Source organism: Folsomia candida, unplaced genomic scaffold (assembly GCF_002217175.1).
Source record: "Folsomia candida strain VU population unplaced genomic scaffold, ASM221717v1 Fcan01_Sc013, whole genome shotgun sequence".
In the NCBI taxonomy this organism is placed as follows: domain Eukaryota; kingdom Metazoa; phylum Arthropoda; class Collembola; order Entomobryomorpha; family Isotomidae; genus Folsomia; species Folsomia candida.
Window position 1 is genome coordinate 1009671 of NW_019091205.1, and position 10640 is coordinate 1020310.

The 10640-nt window shown below is 35.6% G+C and overlaps 1 protein-coding gene across 1 annotated transcript; it reads left to right on the plus strand.

Annotated features, from left to right (window-relative positions):
• The first annotated feature begins 3480 nt into the window (after nt 1-3480).
• LOC110855502 lies at nt 3481-8396 on the plus strand. Its single transcript, XM_022103908.2, has 5 exons — nt 3481-4052; nt 4758-5038; nt 7026-7445; nt 7662-7851; nt 8056-8396. The coding sequence occupies exons 1-5, from the start codon at nt 3806-3808 to the stop codon at nt 8079-8081; spliced, it is 1164 nt and encodes a 387-aa protein (XP_021959600.1). The 5' UTR covers nt 3481-3805; the 3' UTR covers nt 8082-8396.
• Nucleotides 8397-10640: the final 2244 nt, after the last annotated feature.

Consider the following 10640-nt stretch of genomic DNA (forward strand, 5'->3'; position numbering starts at 1 on the left):
TATGGACCTAATCACGTCAACCTTTGAATGTCTCTAAATTAGCGCTTAGCAATATAACATGCAAAGTCTGACGAAAATAGTTTTGCCAAGATTTGGCAAAACTCTTGCTGCAAAACCATAGGATATTTTTTGCAAGGTGGCACAGCAAATATATGTATATGTACGTATGTAAGCTGTTTTTATTTCACAAACTCATACTCACTAGCAAGAGAAGTTACAGATAGTGAGGAAAACAAAATCAAAATATGTGTTTTTAGAGATAAATTTAATTTTTCAAGCCAATAGTTTGGAATCTCAGAATCTCCTCATTTTGTTAATACCTATGTCGATATTTTCTCTGAATTTTATTTGTTTAATTTTTGATTTTTATAATTTTATTAGTTACTTATGATTTTTTTAGCTTCGCAAGTTTTCCAAATGAGCTACGATACGGAATAAGACGTTGTCGGGAGTGCACTAAATTTATGTAAATATTTAGATTTCTACAGAATTTCTCAATATTTTTTTTACTCTCCACAGAATATTTCTCCTTTGTGAATGCCAAACCGAGCTAGTTGCCCTTGCTTTCACTCGAAGTATGTCCAGCTGTCTTAAAATCTTGAGCCAACCAGCCACCGATTTCCACCGGAGACACATCGAGTCCAAACTTAATCCAAGCTATGGACAACACGCCGGTTACATCCATATCACCGAAAAAGCCCACCTGATCGAAATATTTCACGACTCTGTGACCCGATTCGAACATCTTAAAAGCTTAATCGACGACTTTAATTACATCTTCTGCTGGCCACTCTCCACTCGAAAAGCTTTCACCATGGCGAAAGTTTGCTGTTACGTGTATCTCTTGCTGAAGCGACCAAAAGATTCTGGATTTCCCACGGCGTTTGTGTTTTTCTATGCTCCAGTCGCTATTTTTGCAAAATTTGGTGTAATTTTGAACAGCATGGGAGAAGTTCAGAGAGAGACTAAAAATTTTGTGAAAGAATGGAGCAAAATATTATTGCTGGTGCGTCCTAGAAAGGCTGACGTGATTGAGGAGGAGAGAATGTTGAATAATTGTTATCCGTTCGGGTTTAAGATGGGAAATTTTTACACAGTTAATCCCCAGACTTTATTAACATTTTGTTCCGTCGTTTTAACATATCTTATTATTTTGTTACAGCTACAGCTTTTCTAAAATTTAGACTCTGTAGGAAAGGGATGAACATAAATATGTATTGCAAATTATTCATGGGCTTACGTATTTTGATTGATTGTATGTACATATGTAAACGGAAATATTCAATGCACTTTGTTATGCAAAATTGAGGCCATTCATCACAGTAATTTTATGTAAAGCTGAAAACAAATTCAGATGAAAAGTTCGCATAGAGACCTAAGCATACAAACAAGTATGACATGTTACCAGAGGTGTGCAAATGAGTCCCACATTAAGCATGTCATCGATTTTGACCGCTACCCCTCGTGTGACCTATGTATCCACATACATATGTCACATGTTATAATTAACATACGGAGCATATCATGGCCCGTGCCCCTTCAAATCGATCACATGTTTAGGATTTCCCGAGCATGTCATGTAAACTCTATCAAACAATTTGTCAGGGAATTGTCCATAATAAATCAATGATGTTTACAGATCGATCGTACATATGAAACCATTCACTTTAGTTTAATGCCGTCTTGCATGAAATGTATGTAAATATGACATGTTTTTTATGCAATAATAATAAAACAGCTATGTACAACTTATCCATTATGTAAAATTATACGTGATAGATAATTCAAAATCCAAGTGTTTAAAGAATAAAGTTATGTACAAGCGTTATGCATGTATTTATTTATGCATATGGTCAAGCCAGGTAAATATTTAATTTATAAAATATTCAATGTACTTGACATTTTCTAAAATAGATAAGACTACAAAATCATAAACTATAAACATGTACATATGTATTTAAATGTTCATGAAAGACCAAACAAGTTTTTGATGCATATTAGTGAATTTTTTAATAACTTTCTTCTCTCATGCAAACCAATCCAAAATCTGTGCTAAAGTAAAATCAAAAACCGAATTACAATCAAACAACATCATTTTAGTACTTAATATTATTTGGAAACATTTATTTCTGCCAGGGTTAATTTTCTCTGCAGAGAAAATTTCCAAACACAATACCATGGTATTGTGTTTGGAAATATCCTGACTTGTTTAATATGCATATGGTTACTGCAAACGTACCATGAAATGGTGTCAAAGACCCAATTAGACCGTGACTTTCACACATCTCACATTTTACACATTCGTCTGTATCCAATTTATGTACAGCTACCAAATGCTTGTACCTAAACCTTGCATTTGAGATTTTATGTACATATATGCGATGCCACGATACGATCTCGAGCGTACGTTATGTACGTTGAAAATATAAATATGCTGCGATTTAGGAACGGGGATTTACCCACAATGCTGGAGATTTAGTATGTATCAAGCTTTTGATAAGTTTGTGGAATCTGGTATAGTTTACTATGCCAGATGTCAAGCTGTGTCTAGAGAGAGTCAAGTTGCAGGGGAGATTTTGCTTCTCGAGATTTATCGTCTGATCTTTCTCTCCCAGGATTGGGAGCAACAAGGTCTAGTCATTAATTAAATGGATTGTACCACAAAGCAAAGGGGATATTAGTAATGCGAATGGTGTACATAAATAGATAACTACATGTATTCTTACAACGATGGAGGGTATGCGTTTCTACATTGTCATATAAAAAAATGAGACTTGTAATATCTATGTAGATACATAAGTGTATTTATGATAAGTCTCAACCTGCCTCCATTTGTTGCGTTTGGATTTTTTAGACACACAAACACCAGGAACCCGACACACATAATTGCATATGCATATTTTTTCGCACTTAACTTCAAAAATCATAATTAACCAACATTTCATGCACAAAAATTTTTTGCTGAATATGTTTAAGCACTTAATTATTAATTCACAACTGGCTTAATCCATTATTCAATTTAATTACTCAGCCATACATAAATTGCCTCATTCACAACGAATAGATATCAACACACCCATGTATTTTCCATGTGCAAAAGAATGCCATAAAATGCCTGACCTTTTACCAATTCAAATATGTAGGTACCGTGCAAAAATCATGTGATGGATTTGGGACCAAGGAATCAAATTTTTCTCATGGCAATTATTGCATACGCCATTTTCACCAACTATGGTTCCAAATTCCACTAAAATCTCCCCCATTCTTTCCGCACATCCCCACAAACGCCCACCATTCAAACTTAACTACACAAAGATAATAAACTTTCCTCCATCCAGTATGTACATATGTACACACCGCGTGGCAGATTAAGCAAACAAAAAATCGAATGAATACGTATGTATATACACAGCACACCCGAATTTCCTCGCTTTTACCCAATATCGATCCGAACATCCGGGCAAAGAAAGTACATACAAATGCCCAGTAAACACATGGCCCGCAATTCTCGTCGCTTTCCCAACCTCACGTTCTGCAATGTACACAAGCCCAACCACATCGCACTTTCTCAGCTTCATTCAAGTCACTAATTTATTTAGTTCCGGATAGCATTTGTCCCTCTCCATTAGCAAACTATTGATTTGACCCAACCCAATTTCTCGGAATAACAAACTGCACCCAGCCATCCAGCCAGTCGTCGATACGTAAACGTCACACGAAGCCGAGTTCGTCCCCGAAGTCGGATTAATTTAAATTTAAATTGACAACTTAAATAGTAAAGAACGAGCCGCTTAAATACATAATTATGTCGGGAGGTGCATATTTTCACCATGGGAGACCCTCCAGTCGAGGTGGAGCTTCACCCTTGATGTTGGGTGGATATCGACAATGGCGAAGTTGGACGTCGGTAGATTCCTCGCCGGACAGTGACCACTTGACTGGCTCGGCGGAGCCGCCCTCGGTGCGGATAATTTTGGATAAGTCGTCCACGACCCCGATTTCTGACCAAATTTCGGGATGGGTTGAGCTGAAGAAGAATGAGACTTATTGTGGTGAGTATTTACATAATTAAACCGTTTTACATTAGGAGCTGGATTTGCAAATATTTTGTGCCAAAAACATGTAAGCTGAATGTTCTAAATTTCTCGGATAATCGGGTAATTTAATAATTATTCTTTCAACATTGAATCATTATTTTAATACTTGACTTTTTGATTTCGCAATGCATTAAAATTCGAGGTTTTTTGCGAAATTTAAAAATTTATTTTCATTTTAATGTAGGTATCAACTATGCATACACACATATGTAAACATGAAATGTTGATAACCTTGCAAGTTTTACAAGATTATCTAGTGTATAAACTTCAGAGAATAGTTCTGTAATCGATAAAATCATCATTTTGGTCAAATTTGCAAAGTGGGTTTACATACACTACAAAAAGTTAAAGGATATTTCAAGCTAATTTTGTTTATGAAAGTTTGCCATTTACGAGGTTTACTAACGACGTGTTATTATGGGTTGTGAGCATTGACTCGTGATGAAATGACGTCCTTCTAAGTTTATGCAAGTTGACAAAAGATATTTACTGGCATATAGCCTCTTAATAAATATACTAAAGTTTGCGGGTTTACGAAGTTAGAAATCCACGCGTAAATCTCCTCACTTTGCTCTAAATGCATAAATCAATGGTGGATTTAAATTCTATTTTAAAATTAACTGTGATTACAATAATACATAAGTATTATTATTTTTGCAGGTTTGATCGTTGAGCTGATCGGATTTTATTCCAATTCTGACGCATCCTACCCAATCTTGCCAACAAATAGTTGCAAAATATTCCAAAGGTTTTCCGGAACCGGGGTGAAGGGGGACACGTTGACGTCTCGAGCTTTGTCTAAGTTCCCCTTTGAACTCAACCTACCAACAAATTGTATACTCCCACCCACATTTAAGACCAAACTGGGTCGACAGGTGCAGTACTACCTGCGCGTATCAGAAGAACGAGGAACATCAGAAAATCCTCAGTTGGGAAGGAAGGTATACCTCCTTATTACATAAAACCGTAATTACTTGACGTGAAATGGTTGATATTTATTTGCTAAATTTCTTTCTCAAGTTACCGACTTGAAAAAATACCGAAAATCAATCTTGAATTTGTGTCTACTTATTTTTACAAAGTACCGTAAATACTCTATTTATAGCCGGGGCTAAAATCCAAAATTGAGGGTCACGGACCCGGCTAAAATTAGAGACCGGCCATAATTAGAGACCCGGCTAAAAAAATTTTTGCCAAAAATTTTAGATGTTACTAGATCATTATTACTTAATTTGATTTTTCTTATTTAGCAAGATATGCCATCAGCATACGTCGGATATGAATGAAAAATGACTTTTTCCAATTATTGACCTACAGTCGCCAAACTTTCTGAGAATGTTTATGGCCACTAGTAGGTCACGTAGGTCAAAGCATGTTTTCTCATATTGGTCATATTTTCGGGTTTTAGGACATATTCATATTCCTGATCATATTTCGGGTTTTTTTCGTTCATTTTACCATTTTTGGCCAAATTCTAAGATTTGACAACCAAATCGACACAAAATGACAAAAAATTCAGTTTTCTCACAATTATTCATTGTGAGAAACTTTCAGAAATTTAGGTTCACTTTCGCATCAGGTGATTTAATTCATTGGGAATGAATTAGATCACCCCAGAAATTGTTTAATTGATAAAAATTGAGCATTACAAGAAAGTATATGAAACAATTAAGCCAAAAATTTGAAAAATAAAGTCATTTTTTTGGTCATATTTTAGAGATTTTTACGGTCATTTTTCATTCATATTTTGAGGTTTTATCGGTCATTCATATCCGAGGTCTGGCCATCAGTAACCATTCACCTTAAATCTACATCTTTAAACGAAGTTTAGCAGGTTTTTAAAATTTTTTGTTATGATTATATCCATTATTTTCTTGAAATTAATAGGTAAAGATTAGTAGTTCAACTTATTTTTTGATTAGCATAACGTGCAACATTTTTCTTGAATGGGCTATCAACGGGGACACAGCAGACCGAACAGGCCATAATTAATTAGAGACCCGGCCATAATTGGGGACCCGGCTATAATTAGATACCCGGCTAAAATTTTGAAATCCTGGTCTCTAGACCCGGCTATATTTGGAGACCGGCTATAATTAGAATAGGGCTATAAATAGAGGTTTTACGTAAATAATTTGTTTGGTGAAAAATCGCACTATTGAGTTCGTGTATGTAAATACATCCTTACATATTCATAATCCCACCTTAATCAATTATGCACTCTTAGAAATTATGTTGCCCTTTTGAAAAGTAATCGCATTTTTAATTCTAAATTAAGTAAACTACACTAAATCCAGAGTTAGCTTTAGTGTTTATCAAGTCAACGTTCTAGTGTGACTTACCAGATATAAAATTTTAGCCTTGTTGAAACTTACTCTCTTAAAAATAATGTTACTTTTTTAAAAGTAAATGCGCTTTTAATACTTTATTAAGTAAACTATACTAAATATAGAAAACTCTACTCTTATCTTTAGTTAAATGAACACTACTCTTGGATTGGCATGGGGTACTTTATTAAGAATTTAGGGTGAATTTACTTTTAAAATGGGTAACTTTATTTTTAAGTCTGTATTGTTACACTTTCCTTCCAAGCCCTGTTTTCAAACATACGTGTGCCTACATGTGTGTGCATGTACAGTTAGTGAAAGGACTGCATACAACTAAATTATAATATTTACTTGTGATTATTAATTGATTTTTCACATATATAGACATGTATTCAATAGCATCATTGATTTATTGATCGATTATTTGATTGATCTGTTTGCAATAAGAGCAGGTAACAATTTGTATGAATTATTTGGTATTGATTTTTTGACAATTTATACCCATACGTATATAAATATTTACGTGCATCCGTCAAATTTAGAAAATCAATCTCTATAACACCCAAACTTTTTCCCAAACTTTCCTTTTATTTTTTTGTAGATAATCCTTTACGGGGGACGGTTAACACTGACTGATTCCCTCAATCAATCACCACCCAGGAAGGAAATTACCCTCGACGGGGTGACGGTAGCTTTGGAAATTGGCAAGCATAAATTCCTCCTTGGAGAAAGCATTCCTTTCACCATTTCCTCCCAGGGTGACAGCAGCGTCGTGAAACGAGTTAAAATATCGCTTATAAGGACAATTTCACACTCGCTCCGACTAACAAGATCAGAGGAGCATGAGAGTGATGTGCAAATCACGACGGAATCTGAAATCTTGGATTGCGTCGTTTTCCGCAGGTTTCTAAAACGGGAAACTTTCACACGAAGCGGAAAACTTTTACAGGGAAAGGATCCCTTAATTCCGACGTTTCTGTCCAGCAATGATCTTCACTTGATGATTCGATATGTTGTACAGGTTAGGGAAATTTTTAGTTTACAAGTTTTGCACGACTAGGTTTTGGTTGTTTATGTAAATACGTAGGATCCCAAATTATTTGACAAAAACCATGGAAAGCAATCGAGTACTTATTTTATATTTTATAATTTGTTTAATATTTCCAAAACTTCTCTAACTTTCATAATAAGTACACATAACACTTTAAATAATTTTATTGGGGTTGCAAATTTACAGATGAAGTTGACCACAAAAGGGCACAACGCCGAGGTGAAGGAAATGGAGGTCATAGTCGGGACAGAAGCTGCACATCAGGCAGAATTGGACCCTGGTCTGGACACACTGCCGTCATCTGGATTGACTCCCTGTCCACCTACATATTCTGAACTTTCGTCCCGAGTTGGGTCACAGGTTTCCATGGAGACGCGTAAGTTGGAGATACATAAGTACTTCATATTTTTTATCTTTCGCAAGTTGCATAAAGCATGTGATCGATTATGGCCCCAATCACATTGTGATATATAACAACCAAAATCCGAGAAAATGTTGAAAAAAGTCTGGGTTAAATCGACCACATGCTTTCTGCACCGCCCTATACTACAGTTGAGTTAAGTGACCATTCTTATTTCAGTGCCGCCATCGTATGAAGAAGTGTAAACTTTCTCTATGTAGATAAAGGGTCCAATTCTTACATACCTACATACACACGTATACAAAATAGTACGAAAACTAAATACATACATACAAAATTATGCACAAAGTGCCATTTGTACAATAAAAAAATTATTCAAACCGAACTTATTCGTTTACTAAAAATAGTATTATAATCTAGGACTGTATGTCACTTTCATGATGTAGATTCCCATTATTAGTGTTAAGGAAATATGATTACATATGTAGACATGTAAATATGTAGATTAATCATGTATTTTTTCCTGTAAATAAATGCTAGATAAGCACGATTTTACCTAAGGAAGGGTACTTTTTATTTTTTCGTGATAATTAATAATCGTAATTGTGAGTGACAAAATGCAGAAGTGTGTATAATTTGTACATAGGAACTATACTCGAAAGAATGAATGTGCATATGTACATAGATACATACACATAATATATATGTACGTAGCCTAATGTTTCTATACTAGTTTATACGCCCGTCAGACGACGGGCAAAAAAGGCCCGTCGATTAGCCCTTGACCCAAAACAGAGAATGAAAATATCAGTGAAGTTGGCCCTCCTTTTCATTTCATTGTCTGCAGAGTAGAGAGCAAGAAGGAGAGGCTAACTTCTCAAAAAAGCCACCGACCCAGCAGCGATACACTCGCCTGCTTTATATAGTTTAGATTACATCAATTACAATTGATCAATTTACATATTTACAACACAATGATCAGATTTACAGTGTGATACAAAACAAAGGAGAAAAAGTTAGTGCGGAATCCTTTCGTCAGAGTTGTGTAGGGTCCTACTCTATGTCGTAAAATGTTGCAACTTTTCAACTCTTTTCGCTCTACCTTTGGTAGATTTTGTACTTCCCAATCTCTTATAAACTCCTCTGATCTGGCAATTCCTCCAATCGCCAGTGGCAAAATGCTATGGACAAATATAACGAAGAATAAAATGAAGATTATGCAGAGCAGTATCATAGCAGTAGGGAAGACATTACTCAGTCGGACGACAATATATCCGACAATGACGAAACAGATAAAAAAGGTAAGCAAGCCAGCAGCCATGATGTCTTGTATGGTATGATTAGTGATAATCATTATTATCTGAAGTTGTCGGTATTTATGCAACTTTTTCGCAAAGTTATGAACCTCGTCCCTCTTCGTGAGTTGTTTTAGGTAAGAGTTGACCATAAGGCCGATATTAACGTAGGTTATTACAGTTGCATTGACTAGCACGCACCCATGACGAAGAGTGAGAAATATAATGACCATTCTGATGATGACTGCTAATTTCGAATGGGTGGAAAAGAGGAGTATGTTCCGAAACCAAAAGTAGGTCGGGTCCACATTATGGACAATGATTGGGAACAAGGCGGCGCAGCTTGGAGTAATGATGATTGAAGGAATCAAGACGAAATTGAGAAGAACACCAATCAGCTTGGGCTCCTTGTAATCTGTTCAGATTCAAGAAATTTATAATGCCGTGGTACATACATACATTAACTCTGGATAATTACAGACTCAGGCCCCAAAATCTGGACTAAGATAAAACCCTTGGGTATGGGGTTTACATTAATAGCAAAACCCCTGGGCATTCTAAACCCTGGATTTCAATGCACAGCCGTTTTTTGGGAATTATATTTTATAATTTATAAGCGTTGAAAAATAAACTTGACGCTATTTACCATTGTCGTCACCCCTTCGTCCTTTCGTCATGTGTAGATGATTTAGCATAAAGCAACACTCGCATACTGTGGAAATCATATTAATAGCTTGAAATGTGTTGAAGGAACTCATGCACATTTGTACTAAGCCTACAATTCCGGTATAAATATTAATTTCGGGATCTTTATGAAATCTGAAAATTTCTCTGATGGCGATATACATGCTGCAGGAGGCGGACATGGCGACCATGAACGACAAGAAATACCACGGCACCAATTTGACTTTTCGCGTAGGCTGCGCTGTCCATGACGTCCTATTCCAGGTCAAGTGCTGAGGATACAAAGCTTCGCTGACTATGGTGAAATGCCGAATAGCGTCAAGCGAGGTAAAGGAACAGTTTGAAACGTAATTCCTAAAAGACGAAAAATTTAATCGAGATTTTTCAAATTTGGGACGGACTAAAAGATCCATAGCTTCACTTTTCGCCGAGAGTCAGGACTAAATGTAGGTCACATACTTAAATATCCTGAAGTTTTAGTTAATTGAGACAAAAACTTAGGTACGAACATATGTTAATAAATTATGCATGGGCATGCACATACAATTACATACGTGTCCCCTTTAAAACTTGGATTGACCATTTGTGGTGAACGAATAAATATGTATTTAAGTTAATAGTACGTGAACTTTTACCAAGTCTAATTATAGAAATCCAGTTTCCCCGATAGAATAATTTCGTGAGTAAAAAATTTTACGAATATATATACTCCTTTGTGGTCAGCTTTTCTGATGTGTAATTTGTGTAATGTGGTTGCAATTATAATAAATGAAATAGAAAATATATAAAACTTATGTATTACTGTCGTATGTGCATATAAATATC

Bases quoted from the DNA above. Each gene is read 5' to 3' on its own strand.
- LOC110855502 (XM_022103908.2), top strand. From the start codon at position 3,806: ATGTCGGGAGGTGCATATTTTCACCATGGGAGACCCTCCAGTCGAGGT. The intron at 5,039-7,025 runs GTATACCTCCTT...ATTTTTTTGTAG, and splicing joins ATCCTCAGTTGGGAAGGAAG to ATAATCCTTTACGGGGGACG. The intron at 7,446-7,661 runs GTTAGGGAAATT...GCAAATTTACAG, and splicing joins TGATTCGATATGTTGTACAG to ATGAAGTTGACCACAAAAGG.